The sequence below is a fragment of the Fukomys damarensis genome, unplaced genomic scaffold (genome assembly GCF_012274545.1).
Source record: "Fukomys damarensis isolate Sample0158 unplaced genomic scaffold, DMR_v1.0_HiC HiC_scaffold_16, whole genome shotgun sequence".
Classification (NCBI taxonomy): domain Eukaryota; kingdom Metazoa; phylum Chordata; class Mammalia; order Rodentia; family Bathyergidae; genus Fukomys; species Fukomys damarensis.
In genome coordinates, this window is record NW_022900928.1 from 31,588,161 (window position 1) to 31,611,910 (window position 23,750).

General features: G+C 36.6%; 1 protein-coding gene across 2 annotated transcripts in view; it reads right to left on the bottom strand.

Annotated features, from left to right (window-relative positions):
• Positions 1–23,750, bottom strand: part of Nars2 (asparaginyl-tRNA synthetase 2, mitochondrial) — a 133,595-nt gene that overhangs the window by 32,270 nt on the left and 77,575 nt on the right. For both annotated transcript variants that reach the window (XM_010633337.1, XM_010633339.1), the window contains exons 8-9: positions 7,800–7,898; positions 7,650–7,687 (exon numbers count right to left, since the gene is read on the bottom strand). In XM_010633337.1, the coding sequence (XP_010631639.1) occupies positions 7,650–7,687; positions 7,800–7,898 (137 nt within the window). The remainder of the gene's footprint in view (positions 1–7,649; positions 7,688–7,799; positions 7,899–23,750) is intronic.

The window sequence follows — 23,750 nt, forward strand, 5'->3', positions numbered from 1 at the left end:
ACACATTTGTAGAGAAGACCCACTCAGACAGAGAAAAGGCCAATTGTTGTGTTCACTTGCTTAATGACAATGTCATGTCATACTACAGAACAGTGTTAAAGAAAAGAAAGAAACAGACAACCTTAGGCCAGTTTTTAGTTCTAATAAGGTCGAGACCTAGTCAGCCAGAAGCACCTGCTACTGGGCTATGGCCTCTCCCAAAGAGAGAAAGGACACCAGAGAGCCAGAATCCCAATATTCTTATGGAAGAGGACTCTCCTTCTAAACAACAACCACCATCCATTTCATCCTCTCTTCCAGCAAGCCAAAGATGTCAATTTGAATGGTGAGTACAGCATCAAATTGTTGTTTCTGGTAAACTAGGCATATTTTATAACATTTTGGTGAATACATTAGGATGATTATTGGTGTTTCCAGTAAATTTCACATCATACAACATTTTTTTTATTATGAAAAGGTTAGTTAAGGGGTGCTTTGGGAGGTTCAGAACACATTATGGGTATTTTCATTATTTCTTACAGGAAAAATAGTCCTGACTTACAATTAACTAGAGTCACAATCAGCCCCCTCAAATAAATTGAGCTCATAAGTCAAGGGGAGGGCACTGTATAGTTCTGACACTGGATATCCTTAATGGGTGTCATCAACTCACTCTACTATTTTTCTTGATATATAAGAAGAACAATATTTCTTCTCCTTTCCAGAAATAGTTTCCAAAGTGTGTCCAGAACAGGAAAAAGATACTGATTGTGCATGACACAGTATCAAACTATCTTAATATTGAAAAGTTTTCAGTGCTGAATGAAGTTGAAATAAAACTGCTAAGCTAAAGAAATCATTACTGACATTCCTTGCCTCAAATTCACACAAATACATGAAGACCAAATAAAGAAGGTACTCTCCTTTTTGGTGCAGAGCAACAGAGGAGCACGGAAGCAGCACAAGACCCACTGGTAGGTCCACCCCTTCAGCCCAGTGCAGCAGAGGAGCACAGCCAGGAAGGTGCCAACACAATGGTGTCTACGTCCACCCTCCCCTGGAACAACAGAAAGAGGGCCTAAGGCTCCTAGATGAGAATTGAAGTCCACTGGAAAAGTGAAGAAAATCTCTATAATAAAGGCACACCACACCACCATAGTTGGTAAGTTGGAGGGATCAGCACCTCATATCAAAAGCTTGTCTAACTTAAGAGGAAAGACAGCTGGAACCTGCAGAAGAAACTTGCAGAGTTCAACCCAGCAGGTCAGAGATCTCAACTTGGGCCTTGCAGCCAGAAATCAGCCTGAACCTCAGGGGACAGCTGCTGGCTTGATGAGACTAATTAACTTAGAACTGCCCACTACTGCCCATGCTGTCTATTGTGTTAACCGAGGCATACCCTGGAGGAGGCCCTCTATTTCTATTTGCATTTTTTATTTTCAAAGTAACATTTTTCTCTTATCTCTAAACATTAAAAAATTTTTATCTCTTTTTCTTTTCTCAAAATATTTTTTTCCTTTTTTTTTTTGAATCTTTTCTTTCTTTCTTTTCTTTTTTTGGGTTTTTTTGAGACAGGGTCTCACCATGTAGTTGAGAATGACCTGGAACTCACTGTGTAGCCCAGGCTGGTCTCGAACTCACAGCAATCCTCCTGCCTCAGCCTCCCAAGTGCTGGGATTACAGGTGCGTGTCACCACGCCTGGTAATCTTGTTTTCCTTATCTTCTTTTCTTTCTCTCTCTCCCACCTTGATCTTCATTTTTCTTCCTTTTTGTTTATGTTCCTACCCTAATTTGAATTTATTTTCTTTCCTTTTGTTTGCTTCTTTTTCCTTCTCTCAAATGCCATTAGTTTTAAAAGAAAGTAATTACAGGGCTAGGGATTTAGCTCAGTGGTACTGCTGCCTGCTTCACAAGTGTAAGGTCCCAAGTCTGATCACTGGTACCAAAAAAACAAAAACAAAAACAAAAACAAAAAAAAACAAAAGAAAATTGAAAGTGATTAGTCTCTAGCTATTAGTTTGTTTTGTTCTTGTGTGTCTATTTTGTTCTGTCTTCTCTTCAACAGCTTCCTAGAGTTTGTATGATTGTCCTGTGTTGTCTGACCTCACTTCTAACCTTTCTCTATCCTATCTATCTCTCCCTCCCCAACTCCTTCTAAGTCTCCATCCTGAAGGTTAAAGTTGCTATACTGAAGTGTTTATTCACTATAAACATATTTTGGGCTCGTCCTCAATTTTGATTTAATTCACACAGTTAAAGATGATAGATAAACTAACTACCACAATTTGTCATTTTCTAAGCTGTGCTTGATGCTACTATGTTGCTGATTGTATCACTTGGGATAGGTGCTGTGATTGATCTAATCAGTTGTCCTTCCTGGTATAATGAAAATGAGATTGCCTCAGAGTCATTAGAGACTCAAAACCTAAAGACCAGCTATATCTATAAGATCGAAGTATTAATCCAAGAATTAAACCAAGGACGGTACCAAAAACAAAAATAGAAATGAGAAGAGACATTTAAACTAGGCACAAATACAGAGTTTCACCTCACCAACCATCTGGACATCCTGAACCGATAGCACAGGAAGGAAAAAAACATAAATGAAACTCTAGAAAAATTCAAAACAGAAACAATTTCCCAGATAACCACAGAGATGGTGAGAAGAATGAAAGACATGACTATAGACTCTAGAACAGAAACAGATAAAAAATAGGTGAGCTCAGGCCCATGATGGAAACCATGAATGCCGAGCATAGGAAAGAAATGGAAACCCTGAATGCCCAACATAGGAAACAAATGGAATCCATGTAACAGTTTCAAATAGATATCCAGGAGATTAAAAATGCTATAGAGGGGCCACCACCTGCCTCACAAGCATAAAGTCCCAAGTTTGATCCCTGGTACCCACCCCCCAAAAAGCTACAGAAAGCATTTGCAGCAGAATGAACGAATGTGAAGACAGAATTTCAGACATAGAAGAGAGGACTGCAGTCAGTGACCATGAAAAGAAATATCTCTCGGGGCTGGGGATTTGGCTCAGTGGTTCCACCGCTTGTTTCACAAATGCAAGGACCCAAGTTTGATCCCTGGTACAAAAAACAAAAAACAAAAAAACTCTTAATAATAGTAAAGTATCATGAGAAATCAATCCAACAACTCTTAGATGATGCAAAGAATAATAGAAGTCTGATAGGAATCCACAAAGTAGAAGGAGAAAGTACAAATGACATAAAAAATACTCCATAGAATTAATGACAGAAAACTTACCAAACTGAGGGAAGAATTTGATATACAAATAAATGAGGCATTATAGGAATTCAAATAGCCATTATCAAAAAATCTACACCTAGATATAAAATAATCAAGAGCCTGAAACCCAACAGAAGAACAAAATACTACAAGCAGTTAGAGAAAAGAAACAAATTGGGCTGGGGATTTGGCACAGTGGTTCTGCCACCTACCTCACAAGAACAAGGGCCTGAGTTTGATCCCCGTACCAAAAACAAAACAAACAAACAAAAAGAAACAATTACATGCAAAGGAAAGCCCATCAGAATCACAGCAGACTTTTCAACATAAAACCCTCAAGTCAAGGAGAGCCTAGAGTGAGGTATTTCAAGTGCTAAAAGAAAACAACCTCCAATCTAGACTGATGTATCCTGCAAAACTGTCTTTCACAACTGATGGGGAAGCTGGGTGTGGTGGCACATGCCTGTAATCACAGCACTCGGGAGGCTGAGGTAGGAGGATTGCTGTGAGTTCGAGACCAGCCTGGACTACATAGTGAGCTCCAGATAAGTTGCAACTACATCGTGAGACCCTGTCTCAACCCCCCTCCCCGCAAAAAATGATGGGGAAATAAGATACTTCCATGGCAAAGAACACCTGAGAAATTTCATGAACACAAAATTAGGTACTCCAAACAATTTTAAACAATATCCTGGAAAAAGAAAATGAAGGCCACAACTCCGTAAGGGTGAAGAGAGCAAATATACCAGGCAAGGCAAGAAATTAAAGGGAGAGAGGGAAAAATAGAAAATAAAAGAACAACAGGAAAATAACATGACAGTGAAAAGTCAATATGTAATAGTTATAAACATCAATGCTAATGGCCTCAATTCACCAATCAAAAGAAACAGACTGGCAGAATGGATTGAGAAGTAAAATCCAACAATATACTGTATACAAAAAACCCACTTAATCCACAAAGAAATTCATAGACTGAGAGTAAAAGGATGAAAAACAATTCTCCATGAGACAGGAGCCCAGAAAAAAGTGGGGGTAGCTGTCTTATTTGCAGACAGAGTAGATTTCAAACCAAAACTAATTGAGAGACAAAGAAGGCCACTACATCCTTATAAAGGGAACAATACAAGAAGAAGAAATGACAATCATAAGGATATATGCAATAAATACTAATGCTCCAACTATACAAAACAAATATTAATGGATATGAAAAACAAAATATACCCTTAATACAATTGCAGTGGGGGACCAATACTCCACTGACACAAATAGACAGATCATTTTTAGACGAGAAATCAACAATGAAATAAAAGAACTGAACCAAGACTTTGAATAAAAGGACTTAGTAAATGTCTACAGAGTACTCCACCCCACAAAATCAGAATATACATTTTTTTCAGCTGCACACAGGTCATTCTCCAAAAGAGACCACATGCTAGCTCATAGAACATGCTTAAGTAAATGCAAAGGAATTGAAGTTATCCCCTGTATATTATCACACTATAGTACAATTAAATTGGAGATCAATAGCATAAGAAACCACAAGAACTTTACAAATACATGGAAATTAGAGAACACCCTGAACAATCACTGGGTCACAGAGGAAATTAAAGAAGAAATTAGACAGTTTTTACAATTAAATGATAATGGCAATACAACATACAGGAATCTATGGGACACCATGAAAGCAGTTCTATGAGGGAAATTCATAGCAGTAAATGCCCATACGAGGAAAACAGAGCAAGCTCAAATAAATAACCTAATGCTTAACCCTGAACTCCTAGAAAAAAGAAGAGCAAGACAAACTAAAAGTTTGAACAAGGGAGGAAATTATGAAGATCAGAGTAGAAATTAATGCAATGGAGACTAAGAGAATGATACAAAAAAAAAATCACTGAATTGAAGAGGTGGCGTTTCAAAACAATAAATAAAATCTATAAATCCTTAGCCAACCTTATCAAAAAAAGGAAAGAAAAGGCTCAAATTTATGCAATTAGGAATGAAAAAGGTGAAGTCACAACAGATCCACCAGAAATCCAGACCATCAATATCTACTTTGAAAACCTGTACTCTAATAAAATGGAAAATACAGAAGAAATGGGCAGATTCTTAGATACATATGAACTTTCAAAGTTGAACAAAGATATAAAAAGTCGAAACACCCCAATTACATTCTGTGAAATTGAAAATGTAATTAAAACATTACCAACAAAGAAAAGCCCATGTCCTGATGGCTTCACTGCTGAATTCAACAAGACATTTAGAGAAGAACTACTGACATGACTCTTTAAACTCTTTAATGAAATTGAAAGGGAAGCAATACTTCCAAATTCATTCGCAGAAGTAAAGTATTACTTTGATTCCAAAACCAGGGAAAGACCCAACCAAAAAAGAGAACTATAGGCCAATCTTCCTAATGTACACAGATGCAAAAATCCTCAACAAGATACTGGCAAACAGAATACAGAAGATCAGCAAGACGATCATACACCCTGACCAAGTCGGATTTATCCCAGGAATGCAAAGATCATTCAACATATGTAAGTCAATAAATGTAATACACTATATTAGCAGAATCAAGGATAAAAACCAAATGATTATCTCAATAGATGCAGAAAAAACATTTGACAAAATTCAACACCCATTCATGATAAAAATCCTATAGAAAATTGGAAGAGATGGCCTTTATCGCAACCTGATAACGGCTATCTATGAAAAACCAACAGCCAAAATCATACTAACTGGTAAATTGAAAACCTTTATGCTAAAATCAGGAATAAGACAAGGATATCCACTATCACCACTCATGTTCAATATAGTTCTAGAAACATTCACCACAGCAATTAGACAAGAGAAATAAAAAGGAATAAACACAAGAAAGGAAGAAGTTAAACTGTCACTATTTGCTGATGATATAATACTTTACATAGAAGACCCAAAAAACTCTGTCAAAAGACTTCTAGACTAATTGACAGATTCAGTAGAATAGCTGGATACAAGGTCAATGCTCAAAAATCAATAGCCTTTTTGTACACAAACAACTGACTCATTGAGAGAGAAATTAGGGAAACAATTCCTTTCAAAATAACATTTAAAAAAATGAAATATCTAGGAATCAATCTAATGAAGGAGACAAAAGACACACTGAAAACTACAGCACTCTGAAAAAAAACAGATAGAAGAAGTTATAAGAAAAATGGAAAGACATCCCTTGCTCCTAGGTAGGAAGAATCAACATAGTGAAAATGGCCATACTTCCAAAACTGCTACACAGATTCAACGCAATCCCAATTGAAATACAAACAATATATTGAGAAAACAATCCAAAAATTCATTTGGAACCAGAAGAGACCTAGAATAGCAAAAGCCATTCTAGGCAACAGAGACATGGCAGAGGGTATCACAATACCCAACTTGAAACTATACTACAAAGCCACTGTGATAAAAACAGCATGGTACTGGCGAGGAAACAGAGTTGAGGATCAGTGGAATAGATAAGAAGATGCAGAAACAGCAGACGTACTCAGCTATCTTATCCCACCTCACTGACTCTAATAACATTAATTTGATAATATGAACACACCATCATTCTATTATGCTTTTAGTGCCAACGCTGAGTATTTTAACATGTGTGTCTATATGTGTGTGTGTGTGTGTGTGTATGTGTGTGACTTAACTGTTCAAAGGTGAATCACATTTTTCCCTTCATTTCAAACAGCAAAGGAATTAACACACTTCAACTATGAACATCTCTATCCAGTTTTACATGCTATTGTTGCCCTGTATTTTAATTCTAAGGTGACAGGTTCCTTCTCCAACCATGTGACTATACTATCATAACAGCTATTTACACTTCTTGGGGATGTAATCATGCCGTTCATTGGAACTGTTACAATCACTTACGATGGCTTGTTTTTGATACTAGGTATGTAAGTAATTTTGAGGTGATTTAAAGTATATGGGAAGATTTCTTAGGTTATATGCAAACAGCACAACATTTTATGTAAAGAACTTCAGCATTCATGGATTTTAGTATGTACTGGGGGAGATATCAAGGGAGAGCCGTATAAGTTTGAACTGCAGCAGTACAGTTCATAATTACTAAATTCATTTGTTTTGCCATGATTTATTAATTTACTTATTGATGATACAGGTCATCAACTATGAGCCAGACACAAGAGCTATAAAGATAATTAGGTCAGGGCCAGGGATTCAGCCCAGTGGTTCTGCTGCCTGCCTCGCAAGTGCAAGATCCTGAGTTTGAGTCCCAGTTCCAAAAAAAAAAAAGATAATTAGGGCATAGGTCTTGCTTCAAACCTGGGGAGTATGGTGAGCAGATTTACACCCAAAATTATAATTCAATGTATAATACAATGATAAAGTATGAGCAAAGTTCAGAAAAAATAAAGTATCTACTTACATTAAAAAGTTGTTTTTTAGCATATGTTCTAATCTGTCCTTGGTAAGAAAAGACAAAGAAGAAAAAATTTACAATGTAATTATAGTCATTGCATGTAATTAACATACCTAAAGCACAGCTGTACTGCACTTTATCCACAAAACTAATTACCTTGTGGCCAGGAGCTATGAATTTGTGACAAAGTTCAACATCTTCAGGACAATTTGAGAGAATGATCATTGTTGTAGACTTGAAGAGATCCTCTATAACCTAAGAGAAATGGCACAGAGTTGACTGAGAAATGAGCAAATTTATACAAAAATCCTGCTCAAGACCCTGAGGCCTGGCCTCCAAGTTTCAGCAACTATTAAGCCTCTTAAACCTTTAATGTACTCTAGCAAATTAGTCTGGTTTCCCAGGAAGCTCAATTTCTTCTGAGAGGGAGAAAAAAAACACAGAAAAAAAGTTTGAATCTTATGTTAACAGCTTCAATTACTAGTATTGAAGTGAAATGTCAAATGAACAGCTATAACTGACACCTTTCTAAACATCAATAAACTAATTTGTAGAATCAGGACATTGATAGTACCTAGCTCAAAGGAGTTTGTGAGATTAAATGAGATAATCCATATGTCAGATTTATTAGCTTAGAACTTGATCGACATAAGTACATAAGTATTAGTTGTTATGAACAGCAAGTTTGAAAAGTACTTCATTCAGTCCAAGATAAATAAAAAGTAAACTTTAAAATTTGAACACAAAGCAATGAGACAGAGCTAAATATAAATGTAAATATAAATATATAATATAAATATTAATATATACTATTTTTTGGTTAAACAAAGTAAAATAATATTAATCAGCATATGACAAATCAGCATATAAGAAATCATTCTACCAGTTGTTTCCATAGACGATTCATGGCAGGTAACTGTTCTTAGAAGAAAACATGAACTGGATTGGAAAATATTTCTAATATCTTTAAAATCAAATCTAAAACCTTGGGGAACTTGGGTCATAGGTCAGTGGCAGAGCACATGCTTTAGTATAATGAGGACCTGGGTTCAATCCTCAAGACTCCACACAAACAAACAAAAAAATAAATAAAAAGAACCAAGATACATCATGTAAAGGTACAAGATCCCAATGATGACTGTAACTATATTGCATATCTTTTTTTTTTGGTGGTGGTACGAGGGATCGAACTCAGGACCTTGCGCTTGTGAAGAATGTGGCAAAACCACTGAGCTAAATCCCCAGCCCCTGTATTGCATATCTAAAATGTACCAATAAACTTAATGGGATTTCTGGTTTAAAATCAATAAGCTCTCATTAGGTTCTGCAGATGTGGTGTTCATAAACATATATTTATAAAGTATAGGATGCTTCAGAGGGAGGAAATCTTCTTTTCCTCTGCTGCATGACTTAGTATACCCCATCCCAGGCTAGAAACACACAGGGACACAATTGTCTACTGAAGTAATTTTAATATGATCAGTTATAGGAAAGTAATCTAATTCCAAGTGATAACCAGATATAGTTTATGAGGCATCAGTCTTTGTTAGCCGCATTTAAAGCAGATGTCTTGCTAGCTATATTGCATTCCTGCATTCCTGCATTATTCTCTTTCTTTGTGTTACTATAGCCATATAGCTTTCCAATCAATACATGTATCTAATATAGAAAGAAAATGGTGAGCATGTGGGTTTCTCAGGCACTGACAATGTAATACAGTAATGACAACTAATTTGAGAGATAGAAAAAGAAACTAGAATCCAAAGACTAGATGAGTAAAGATAAAAATGAAGGGATAAGTAGAACTAAAGTAGAACTTTTTAAAAGCCTTGTACCCTGAGATGTTTAAATGTACACAGTGTAAAAAAGTAACGTAAACCACAATTACAGAAATCAAATAATAAATAATACATTCTAAATCTGTGAAGAAAAGAAAGAAAACCAGATGAATTCCATGGAGAGGGAAACAGGAGAGAGAAATACATTGGTGACAGAAGAAGAGCTGGAGGCTAAAGATCATTTACCTTGAGTCTATATCATCTTCCAGCCAATAGTGAGATAAAGAAGTTACTAAATAACTGAACGATTTATGACACCTGTAGAGAAAAAGAGCAGGCAGACTGGGTGACAAGTAAACTGGGTGGCAAGTAAACTGGGTGGCAGGTATACTGGATGGTATTCCTGTACTGTTAAGGGACACAATGTGTCTATCTGTAACACAAGACTTTGAACACTAGAGTTGTTAAACTGTCGGTCTTTCTTAAGTAGTAATTTCAATTTAAAGATGAAAGTCACTGACTTCCCTAATCCTGACTTTCAGACCATGCTGTAAAAATATATCTGAAGAAAACAGAAACTTAACTGAAGGGTTAGCCTTAACTCTAAGATGTTTTAAAAACGTATAGTCAACGTCACTAAAACAATATTTAAAATTACTTACAGTTCATGAGAGGAAGCAATATTTTATTACAACAGTCTGATTTAATATTTAAATGCTCTTCATCAACATAGCTTCCACAGGATGAAAAAAGCAAACACTTCAGAGGGGCACATTCTTCTGTCTTTAGGAAAAATGTTTATATATTCTAAGTAACTAAATCATTCAACAGTGAATGCCTTGAGTATCATGGTCCTGCGTAGTAGAATAACACAAGTACCAAATCCCTGACATCAAAACTTAGATATTCTTTTTATTTAACTTAACATTCTAGTTGTTAAATATGGTCAGCATTAAGATTCACAAAATTAATCAGAGGCCTTTTGGTATAATTATGTAATGAACTAAGTTGGGATAATTCCAAGAGTAAAAAGTAGAAATATTTTACTATTTTTACCTGATACAGAAAAACAAAAATTGAACACAGTAATAGGGTACCATGTAACATTTCAATATATGTAAACATTGTGCAATGTTGATATTATATTAAAGATGTCTATTTCCTCATGGTAGAAACACTCAGCATCCTGTCTTCTAGTTTTTTCAGATGTACAGTGCATAAATGTTATCGAATTATATTCTTTTTTTTTTTTTTTTTTGGTACTGGGGATCAAACTTGGGACCTTGCACTTGCAAAGCAGGTAGTGGAACCACTAAGCTAAAACCCTGGCTTACAGTCATTCACTCTATTATATAACACCACATCAGAGATTCTTATTCCTATTTGTTACTTAGTATCTTTTGGTCAATATTTCCCCATCCCTCCATGCCTCTGTTCTCCCTCTATCCTCTAGTAACCATCATTATACTATCAATTTCTATGAGATCAATTTTATACTCCATATATATAAAGGAGAGCATGTAGTATTTGTATTTTTGGGTCTGGCTTAACATAATGACCCCAACTCTATCCCAATTCTATTTGCAAATAAATACACAATACTTTTTTTTTTTTTTTTTTTGGTACCGGGGATCAAACTTGGGACCTTGTGCTTGCAAGACAGGCAGTGGCACCACTGAGCTAAATCCCTGGCCAATACTTTTTCATTTCATGAAAATATAAAACAAAATTTCATAACATAGAGAGAATAACTTAATATATTGTGTATCATCTTCAAAGTCACTACTGAGTACAAGGAATTGACATAACATTCTCTCTTACAAAGAAGAAACAAATAATAGCACAAAACCTTTTCAATGAACTAAGAGAAACTACTAGTATAAATGAAACAAGTTAGCATATATATTAAAAAAAATTTTTTTTGGGTACTGGGGATTGAACATGGGTCCTTGCACTTGCAAGGCAGGTGGTGGAACCATTGAGCTAAATCCCCGGCCCTAAAATATTTTTAAACAACAGAATAGGCAATTTGGGGACTTACTTGAAATTCTACTTCCTACTTATCTGTTTTCTATTTTGTTCTTGTATATATGAGTTTTAAATGATGAAATACTATGCCATTGTGCATACCACAATATATATGTTTTCTTTGTACCACATATTCTGTATTTATTTATCAGCTGATGGACACTTGGGTTGTTTCCTTATCTTGACAAGTATGAATAGTAACACCAGGGTGCAGATGTCTCTTCCACATACTAATTTCATTTCCTTAGGATATATATATATATATATATATATATATCTCCAGTAAGTAGTGCAACTGCTGGATCAAATGGTAGTTCTATTTTTGATTTTTTTTTTTTGAGCCATTTTGAGTTGATTTTTTAAATTGGTGAGATGTAAGGGTCTAATTTCATTCTTATGCATGCGAATACCCAAACTGTCTCACAACACGCATTGAAAAGACTTTTTTTCAATGTAGTTTCAGCATCTTTGCAGAAAATCAGCTCACTGGAAAGATGAGGGATTATCTCTGCACACTCAATTCTGTTCCATCAGTCTGTGTAGCTATTTTTTTTTATTCAATATCATGCTGTTTTATTGGTTTTGTTTTTGGGGTTTTTTTGCTGGTAGTGGTACTGAGGAGTGAAACCAGGATGTCCTCACTGTGCTATATCCCCAGGTCTTTTTTATTCTGAGGCAAGGTATTGCTAAATTGCCCAAGAAATTGCCACATTAGCTACTATTGCTATTGCTTTGTGATACAGCAAGCCCCAGCTTGGTTCTTTTACCCAAGGCTGCTTTGTCTATTCAGGATCTTTAGTGCATCCATAAATTTTGGAGTTGTTTTTCTTTGTGTAAAGTATGGTGTTAGTATTTTGATAAGTATTGCATCCAATTTCAATTGCTTTGCAAAGTATAGCTATTTTAACAATATTAACTCTTATAATCTATGAACATTGGCAGTCTTTCCACTTTTTTGTGCTTGTTTCTTTCACTGGAGCTTTGTAATTTTCTTTACAGAGGTCTTTCATTTTCTTGATTAAATCTATTTCTAGGTATTTTATTTTTCGTAGCTATTGTGAATGGGATTGCTTCATGATTTCATTCTTAGCAGTGTTATCAGTGGTACATAAAAATGCTAATTTTTATGTTGATTTCTTCCTATGCTGTAACTTTACTGAATTTGTCAGTTCAGTATTTTAGTAAACTACTTAGATTTTTCTATGCATCGAATCATAGAATCTACACACAGGGATAATTTTACTTTCTTTATTGCTATTTGTATGGCTTTTATTTCTTTCTCTTGCCTAATTGCTTTGGCTGAAACTTCCAGTACTATGTTGAATACAAGTAATGAGAGCAAACACTTCTGTCTTGTTCCAGGCCTCAGAGGAAAAGATTTTAGCCTTTCCCTGTTTAGTATGATGTTGGTTGTGTGTTTGTATAAAAGTCCTTCTGCCCCTAATTTGTTCAGAGTTTTTATCATAAAGAGAATTTTCTTTCTCTCTTTCTTCTTCCCTCCTCCCAGCCCCTACCCAACACTAGGGATCAAACTCAGTCTTACACATACTAAGCTAGTGGTCTGAGTGCTGTGGTCTCTGCTCCGGGGAGAGACAGAATTATTTTTTGCATCTATTAAGATGAACAAGGTGGGTGTGGTGGCACATGCTTGTAATCCCAGTACACAGGAGGCTCAGGTAGAAGGATTCTTATGAATCTGAGGCCAACCTGGGCCACACAGTGAAATGAAGGCCAGCCTAAATTATATAGCAAGACCCTGTCTCAAAAAAAAATTTTTTTTAATCTTTCATTTTCTTGATAAGATGTATTACATTTATTAATTTGGGAATGTTGAACCATCTTTTTATCCTGGGGTAGATCATTGATTATAATGAATGTTCTTTTTTCTTCCCCATTAAGTTTATTGGTCCCTTTTAGGTATACAATATGATGACATTCATCATTGGGAATTTGTACCTTTACATGATGTTATCTTGGTTCTTATTTTTCTGAGTGTTCTTTTTTGGGGGCATTTTTATCACATTTATTTTATGTCATGATTTTTTAGTCCCGACTAAGGTGATACAATTTGGGAAATAAATACTCCCTTCCCTTTTTGTTACACATGTGCTGCTAACAAAGGCAGGAAGAAGAGAATAAGCAAAGGGTGCAAGAAATGGAAAGATGGGGAGAGAAAGATGAGGCTGAAGAGCAGGAAGCGTTTGCACGAACCTCCCTGAAGAAGCACTGCTGACCCACAAAGTTCCAAGTCGACAACATAAAGTGTTTTCACCTCCCAGAAATCATTTGGAGTGACATTCAAAGTCCACGAGCTGAATGTTCTTTTTGATATAGTATGGAACTCAACTTGCTTGTATTTTACGTAGAATTCTGAATCTAAGTTTATTAGAGACACTGGTCTATAGTTCTTATTGTTGAGCTTGTTGTGTCCCTTTTCTGGTTTCAGCATTAGCCTAATGCTGGCCACATAAAGAGTTTGGAAGAATTCTCTCTCTTCAATTTTTTTGCACTAGTGTGAGAACTGGTTCTGTTCATCAGTGAAGCCATCTGATGCTAGACACTTAATTGCTGGGAGACTCTATTACTGATTTAGTACCACTATTATTATTCAGTTTAAATTTCCTATGTCTTCATGTTCAAGTTTGGTATGGTACATGTGTCCGTAAGTTTACCCATTTATTCTAGGTTTTCCAATTTGTTGGCATATAACAGTGCCTAATGTATCTCTACTATCTGTTTTTAATCTCTAATTTTGATTCCTTTTTCCTTGTCTAAGTAAAAATTGGTTGATTTTATTTCTTCAAAAAAGTTTATTTCAGTTTCTTTTAACCTCTATTTCACTTATTTTTTTTCTAATCTTTGTTATTTTTTTCCTTCTTCTAATTTGGCTTTGGTTTGCTCTTACTTTTTCAGGTCATTGAGATACAGCATTAGGTTATTTGAAATCTTCCCCTTTTTAGTGGAACTGAGGATTGAGCCCAGGGCCTCACATATACTAGGCAAGCAAGGACTAACTGGTCTAGTTGCCCAGGCTACCCTCACACGTGTGATCCTTTTGCCTCAGCCTCCCAAGTAGCTGGGATTTTCCAGACATAGACCACAGCCAGATTATTATTATTATTCTTGTTATTATTTTGGAACAGTTCTATGTTTTAATGTAAGCATTTCTTGCTGTAAAGTTCCTACTTGGTATTGCTTTGGCTTCAACAATTTAAAAAAATTTCCATTTGATTTTTGTCATTGACTCATTGTTTGTTGAGTAATATGTTAAGTCTCCACGAATTTGTATAGTTTGAAGTTTCTTTGAGCCAGGCATAGTGGTGCATGCCTGTAATCCTAGCACTCAAGAGGCTGAGGCAGGAGGATTGCTACAAATTTGAGGCTAAATAGCGAGTTCAAGGCCAGCTTGAACTACAAAGTGAAACCGTGTCTCAAAAAACTGAAAAAAAAGTTTCTTTTATTGTTAATTTACTTTTATTCTATTGTGCTCAGAGAAGATACGTGCTATGATTTAAATTTTAAAAAAATTTGTAGAGATTTGTGCTGTGGCCTAATAGTCTATTCTCAAGAATGTTGTATGTGCTAAGGAAAAGAATGTGTATTCTAAAGCCATTGGATAAACTTTCTGTAACTGTCTGTCTGCTAAATTTGTGTGCTGTACAATTTGTTGTACTTTATTTTTCTCTTTTTAAAATAAAATTTTATCCCACCCCCCAAGCTTCTTCCCCTACATATGTACAGGTTTGTTTCCATTTTTCCCTATTATTTTCATTTTTTTTTCTTGTCCCTTCCTTTATCCCTCTCTCTTCCTTTGCAGTAGTGTAGTTTAACTGATTTTTTTTTTTGGTTGACTTTTTCTGGATGATCTTTCTCCTCATAAAAAGGGGTGAAGTCTCTCACTATTATTGTATTAGATCTTGTCTCTCCATTCATTATTCATTCATTTATTTTTGGTACAAGGGATTGGATTCAGGTCCTTGTGCTTATGAGGCAGGTGGCGGAATCACTGAACTAAATCCCTGGCCCCTTGTCTCTCCTTTTAGATTTAATAATGCTTATTATATTTTCTTGTTGAATTGATCCCTTTGTCTATAGTGACCTTTTCTCTCTCTCCCAATAATTTTTTTGTTTGTTTTTGGTGCTGCTGGAGATCAAATCCAGGGCCTCACTCATGCTAGTCAAGGGTTCTACCTCTGAGTTATACTCTCAACCCTACAGCTTCTGTCTTTAACGCCTGCCTATCTATCTATCTATCTATCTATCTATCTATCTATCTATCTATCTATTTTTACTGCCTATCTCTATCTATCTATCTATCTATCTATCTATCTATCTATCTATCTATTTTTTTGGTACCAGGGATAGAACTCAGGACCTTGTGCTTGTGAGGTAGGCAGTGGCACCACTGAGCTAAATCCCTGACCCTTTAATACCTTTTTGTCTGATGTAAGAGTAGTTGGCTCCTTGGCTTGCTTTTGATATCTGTGTGCACAGAATATTGAAAAGGAGAACTATTAGTACTTAAGTCATTTTATGTATCTAGCTGGCCAACATGAGAAAGTTGTCTACAGCCCATCTCTCTAACCAATTGTAACTTAAAAATCTAGTCAGAATACAAAGAACAAAGTGCCTAAGGGCTCAAAAGAGTAAGAAATGATAGGCAAACTCAGGATGGAGATGAATTCAACAATTCCATTCTTCTCTCCTCCATCTCTTAGCTTTGATTTCAGGGTGAAATAGTAAACTTTCCAGGAGGCAAAAGAAGTAAAACTTCTGAGAGAAAGTTGCTATTTCCCACAGAACTACAAAAAAGTTCCTATGGGTTAGTGTTTGTGGAGAAATCCCTAGGGTTTTTATTTTATTTATTTATTTTTGGCATTAGGGCTTGAATCTGGGACCTTTTCATTGAGCTACATCACCATCTGTCCACCTCTCCCTCTTTTTGCTTTTTCCTCCCTCCCTCATTTTGAGACTAGGTCTTGCTAAGCTGCCCTAGCTGGACTTGAATTTGCAATCCTTCTGCCTCAGCTGCCACAGTACTAAGATTATAGGTATGTGATAATGACATCCAAGTGAGTTTTTTCTCCCTTCTTTCTTTGCTCTTCTGGTCCTGTCCTGAAGGCAGTTCTAGTTATGAAGCAGTGCCATAAATATCTGTGACTCATAGGGAAGACCCACTTCTCTAATCAAAGAAAGGGGAAAAGAGACCCTGCTCTTTAAAGAGCGTGCATATGGAAATCTCCTCTAATTTTTAGCAACTTTTTCTTACTATTTGGCCTGATGATGACCATAAAAGACCTGGAAAGAAATAAAGTGATGGCAGCTAAAAACATAAATACAGTATTTTTGGCCTCAGAGAGCCAGAAAACATGAAGGAAACTGAATAGGTGGAGAATGTAATCCCTAATTCTGTACGACCTACCATAAGGCCAGGGCTCACTTCAAAGCAGTGCAAATGTGCAATAGATCTGAAGGAGCACAGAGTAGGCTTTTGATAATTAACTACAATTTTAAACCACTGTGTAATTTCTAGAGTGACGGTGAGTGGTACACACATGAAGATAAGATTCTTGAAACATAGTAAAGGCTGTGAAAACTTAACTGACATAGAAACCAATCCAATATAAAGTAAAACAGAACTTACAGAAAGGTAAACATTCTTGAAATGAACAGAAAGATAGAGGACATGTCTGCACATAAAAAAGAAACTAGGGGCCAAGATACAGCTCAGTGGCAAGCACAAGGTCCTGAGGTAGATCCCTGTAATAAGTACGTAAGTAAATAAATAAATAGAAAGAAAGAAACTAGGAAAAAATGTAGAATGAACAGAGGAAAGAATGAATCTGAAGACAAGTTAGCTGAAATGACCCAGTCTGTACTACAAGAAAAGAAAAGCGAGAGAGAGAGAATGATAAAAATGAACAGAGCATCAGAGGATTATGGAACAGTATCAAAAGGCCTGAAATAGGTTTTTTTATAGTATCAGTAAAAAAAGACAGAGATTGTCATAGAAAAAATATGTAAGGTAATAATAACTGAAAATCTCCCCCAAATGGCTAAAGAAGCACTCACTAAACCACAAATAGGATAAACTGAAAAGAAATAATACCTGGTCATATCATGATCCACCTTTCGAAAACTACAAATAAAATCTGGATCTCAATAATATTGAGATGAAAAGGTAAGCCATTTATTAGGAGAATATACTCGGGAACCACACATCCAGCAAAGAACTAATGCCTAGAATATACAAAGAACTCTCAAGTCAGTAGTGAAAACAGTCCATATAGCAAATGGACAAAAGAGAACAGAAATCCTTAAAAGGATTTACAGCTGGCAAATAGCTAGTAAGGACATGCAAATTGAAATCACAATACAAAATGAGTCAACTTAAAATAGATCACATACCTAAAAATAAAACTTAAAGCAATAAAACTTTCAGAAAAATACCAGGAGAATATTACTGTGACCTTGAGTTTGGCAAAGCATTCTTTTTTTTCTTTTTGGTACCAGGGGCCTTGCACAGGCAAAGCATTCTTAAATGATATAAGATTCATAAAAGAGAAAACAGTTAAATAATGTTCATAAAAATTAAATCTCTTTGTGATCCTGTTAAAAGCCACTAATGGGAAAAAAATATTCACAAATCACATATCTGAAAAAAAGCTTTCATTTAAAATAAATAATTTTTAAAAAACAACATGAAAACAAACCCGCAAAAATTTCTAAATAAACACTTCACCAAGGACTATAAATTGATAGCTAATAAGTACATGAAAAGATGTTCAATACTAACAGGCTTTAGGGAAATGCAAGTAAAAGTACAATGAGATACTACTACACAGCCATCAGAATGGCTTAAAACACACACACACACACACACACACACACACACACACGACTGCAGAGATTAACAGGAAGCAGAAAAAGTAAAACCCTTACAATTGTTGATGGGAATGCAAAACTGTAGTCATTTTGGAAAACAGATTGGTTTCCTATAAAAATTAAATACCAAGCATTGATGGTCCCATTCCCAGGAACTTACTCAAGAAAAATGACAACTATGTTCATATAAAACATACACATAAATGTTTATGGTTCTATTCATTATTTTCAAAAGCTAGAAGTAAGTCAGATGTCTTTGAACCGGTAAATGGATAAATGAATTGACGTACATGTGCATCAGAACACTAACCCAGCAGAAAAAAGGAGCAATGAATAAGCAACACAGATGAATCTTATATACATATGCTGTAAAACCTACCTCTGATATTATTTCATTTACATGGCACCCTGGAAAGCAAGAGATCTGTCACAGAGACAGAACAGAGCAGTGTTTGCCAATGGGAGGAATGAGAATAAAAGTGGAAGCAAGAGGAAGTTGTTTGGAATAACCAAATTATCTGTATTTTGATTTTAGTCATAATTACAGAGGTGTATAGACTCTTCAAAACTTAAAATTTTATGCATGTAAATTTAATAGTAAATTAAAAAGAATATCAGGCTAATACTAGATGTGAATCAGATGCATTCCACAAAGACATGATGCAACTCTCATCACTGCAGGGTCAGTGAAGCTACTTCCTCTTCCATTCCTGATCTTTCTAAAGCCACCAGACAACCCTCATCTCTCTGGAGTCATTGGACCATATTTATTAGTTCTAGACTTATTTGAGAATACAGCTGACACAACACCAGCAAAGATCGCATAGAGTAATGCTATGAATGATGGTGGGCTGTTGTGATTTACACTGTTCCTGGACATTAATCACCAATGCTTTAAAAAGCAGCCTAACACAGGGAGTTCCAGGGCAGTCTGAACTACACAGTGAGACCCCACCTCAAAAAAAAAAAAAAAAAAAAAAAAAAGCAGCCTAAAAATCTATCAGAAGAGGTACTTAGAAATATCCACAAAGAAAGGTAATAGGAGAAAAACAGAAATGACATTTCAAATACTAAGATTAGATGTGAAATGTTCCACTAATGCAATGGAATAAAGAATTTATGGACTTGATCAAGTGTATGGCAGAAAATCTGGAACTGAATTCTGTTCATATGCATTAAAAGGCACGTAGCTTAATTCATCTATTTCTCAATGCTGTTACTAAAAGATATGATGCAATAAAAGTTATTTTGTAATTCTGTCATGTGGCAAAATATAATTACACAGCAAAGATTTTTGATCTTTTTATAAATCCTAAAATAATTTTTGCATTATCTTTGTAAGTTTTCCTTTTGGTATGATAGAGAAGTGGAGGCAGAGTGGAGGAAAAATAGGAAAAAGTGTGGCTCCACTCCTTATAAAATTCTCACTGCCTGAATGAAGAACGATAGGTAATGGGCTCAAATGAAAGATGCTTAAGGAATTCGCACTGACACTTGTGAGCTAACGCCCTAAACACCTGCAATCTAGAGCACAGTTATTCTTCAGAGACACTATTGACATTTTGGGCCAGATCATTCTTTTTGAGAGAGGCAGAGCTGTAATTCGTAGGATGCTGAATAACACTTCTGTCTTTACTATATGCAGGTAGCAATTACTCTTCCCCTCCCCTATACGCTCCCTGGCAAAGACAATCAAAAAATCCCATGGGGGATGCTTATTTGGAGTAATTAGTGTAAGGTGTTAAGTCAATGTGTAAGAGGATAATACATTTTGTGGCCAGAACGCCCCTTTAAGGGCAAATATCCAATCTGAGAACCTGGGAATGCTAAATGCTAATGGTTTAGACTTAAGCCCCTCTGCAGGAATTGTCTCTTTCGGGGACTAGCCCTGTATAATAATACATGCTAGATTGGGGAGGAGGATGGGGAGAGAGCAATAAAAGCATACCCCCTTTTGTATGGCACAACTGTGAAGAATCACTCCAGCTCCAAAGGTCCTTACAGAGTAAGCTAAGGTTGCTGTAAACCTATCAATTTCTGGGTAATTACTTAGTGCAATGAAATACTCTAAATGTCTTATAAATATCTAATTTTACAAATCTTTTCAACTATCTTCCGAATAAAGAATAATTATTTCCATTTTATTAATGAGGAAATTGAGGCCCACAGAAAGAAAGTCTAAGATCTTATAGCAAGTAAACTGTAGCACTAAAAATCAAATCCTGGTGTACCAAACTCCAGGGATTATGTGCTCTATCTGGCTTATGTCCATGGCCTCCTAGCAAGGCCTCCTACTCTCCCTATTTTTATCTACCTCAAGATCATTCTTCATATTGCTGCTAGAGCGATGGTTCTAAAATATAACTCTGAGAAATTAAATGTGAGAGAATTAAAGACCAGTAGCAAAATATAGCCTCTTTGGGACCTGTAACCAAGACACTTAGAAAACAACAGCATGCTGAAGAAAAAAAGATCTCCAGGAATTAGGAGAAAGCTGACAGGAAAACTAGAAACTACAAAGAAGCTGGAGAAATGGAACACAACATAGAGAAAAGAACAAAACAGTCTGGAAAGCTAACCATGGCTTTCAAGGAAGAGGGCCTACCTCTGCTAACAAGGTAAGCCTGGAGAGGGTCAATAGCTCCAGGAAGGAACAACAGACTGGGTTGGCAGTGGTGGTCCCAAGAAAAAGCCGAGGGTTATTGTAAGTTGAAAGCAAAACAAAAAAACAGCTTTGATTTTTCCCTAAAGGTAACTCCCTTTGCATGGCAGGCTAGAGTTGGGGAAGAAATCTGGCACAGCACTTGCCATGTTTTGAGAGAGTTTAATTGAGAGTCATTTTGAGAATGGGTTAATTGCTTAAGCCTGACCTACAGGACTGCATACACTTCAGGGTTTCTGGGGTCACTCTACCACAGTGACTGGCTAGGAGATGGCCACAAGAGACAGTCACAGAGAAGGCAGAGTACAGACAAACCCTGAGAAGTCTAATTCAGTCTGGGAAGGACAACTTTTGAGTTGAGAAGCAATGCCAGTCATTTACATTTTTGGAGTTGTCTGTCATTAAGTCCAGAAGATTTTCTTGACTCCCCCAACTTACTTCCTACCTTCAATCAGAGCTCAGTGTCTGTTTGATATCCTCTTTTGTCAATGTGATCAGGGATATGCCTCAGCTTGGATAGTTGCCACACCCTTGGGTGTATGGACATAGGAGCCTCTGGAGCAGGGGGCACCTCACAAACCTACAGATTGTAAAACTAGGGGGAGAAAGCAGTAACTTGGGGCATATGGAGGGACACAGAAACTGGGAGAAACTGGAATGAATACAGCTGTGGAGCAGACATCTCTGACTGACTATGTCCAGCAGGAAAGGCAGAGCAGGATTCAACATTCACACACAAAAATATGTGGTGAGGGGCTGGGATTGAAGCTCAGTGATGCCGCTTCCTGCCTCAGAAGTCCAAGTGCAAGGTTCTGCGAGTGCAAGGTTCTGAGTTTGATCCCCAGTACAAACAAACAAAACAAAACTATGCATGAGGAAGCAAAATAGGTCATAAGAGTGATTCAATATCACTCCACCATGTCTGGCAGATTCCAGTACTGAAGACCCTGGAAAGAAACTACTCATTCAAAAACACAGTAATATTTTTGGACTTGTTTATCTTTTTCTTTATTGTTTTTTGGGGATTTGGGGTTTTTCTTCATTTTGCTCTCTATTTTATCTTATTCTTTTCTATTACTTTTGATCTAATTCTATTACTATTTCACTGTATAATGAGATCATTTATCTCATTTCTCTCTTATCATCCTTTTATTTTTCTAATTTTATTTTCTTCTTTCTCACCCCCTCCATCTTTATTAGTGTGACTATTATGCCTTATTAGTAGATATTTAGTTGACTTTCTATTATTAATTCTTTTCTACTGTTAATAGTGGTAAAGTTGCATTAGGTAGGTATTTATTATATGTCAATAGTTGGTTTGCGGAACCACGCCTGCTCCCGACCCAGCCACCATCGCTCAAGCGCCTGGAAGCAGCCTGGGCCCCATCCACCGCGGGAAGGAGAACCACACCTGCTGCCGACCCAGCCGCCATCGCTCAAGTGCCGGGAAGTAGCCTGGGCCCCGATACACCGCGGGAAGAAGAACCACGCCAGCTCCCAATCCAGCCACCACCGCTCAAGCGCCGGGAAGGTAGCCGCGCGGGCGTCCCTGAACCCCTATAACACCCCCCGCCCCGCACTCTCAGACCTCCTGACTGTGCCAGCCTTTGGACCCACTCTGCAGAGGCAGAGGTGGTCATCAAGGGTATTTTTCTGAGTTCCCAACTTTGAACATTCTATAAAGAAAGGGAAACCTGTAATAGAACGTTGCGGAGTTCAACCATTCAGAAGGTTGGGGAACTCAATCTGGGCCTTGCAGCCTGAGGTCAGTCAGAGTCATGGGGTTCAGCCATCAGCTAACTGAGATCAGGGGTCTTGCATCCTCGCTCTGTCTGAGCCATTAAATGGTAAAAACACTATATTGAAATTTTGTTCACTGCAGACATGTTCTGGACTGCTTCTTGATTTCAATTTAATTCAAATGATTTAAGGGTGATAGACTAGTGACTACCACTGGTGGTCAGAGTCAAAGTTGTGCTTGATCTTAATGTGTTGCTGATTGTATCAGTTGGGGTAAAGCATTGCATTTGAGCTGATGAGCTGTTTTCTCTGATGTTATGAAGATGAGAATGTCTGTGGGTCATTAGAGACACAGAAGCTAGGGTGCAACTATATCAGGAAGATTTGGGTGATAATCCAGAGATTAAACCAAGGACAGTCCGACAACAAAAATTAAAATGAGAAAACACTTAAGCAAGACACAAGGACAGACTTCCAGTTTACCAATGGCAAACAGTAGGGCAAATGAGGATGAAAAGGCCAATAGTGAACCACCAGGACACCCTGAACTCAAAGCACAGGAAGTAACAAAACAGATCAATCAGGCTCTAGAAAAATTCAAAACAGAAATAATTTCCCAGATAACCAAAGAGATAGTGAGCAAAATGGAAGTTGTGATTCGAGACTCTAGAGCAGAAACTGACAAAAAAATAGATGAGCTCAGGACCATGATAGAAGCCATGAAGGCCCAGCATAAGAAAGAAATGGAAAAAGCATAAGAAAGAATTGGAAAAAATAAATGCCCAACATAGGAAAGAAATGGAATCCATAAAAAAGATTCAAACAGATATCCAGGAGATTATACACTCTATTGAAAGTGCATGCAAAAGAATAAATACAAAGATGCGCTCTCAGATATAGAAGATAAGATTGCAGTCAGTGACCAGGAAAAGAGAGGACTCTTAAAAACAGTAAGAGATCATGAGAAATCGATCCAACAACTCCTAGATGATGCAAAGAAGAATAACATAAGAC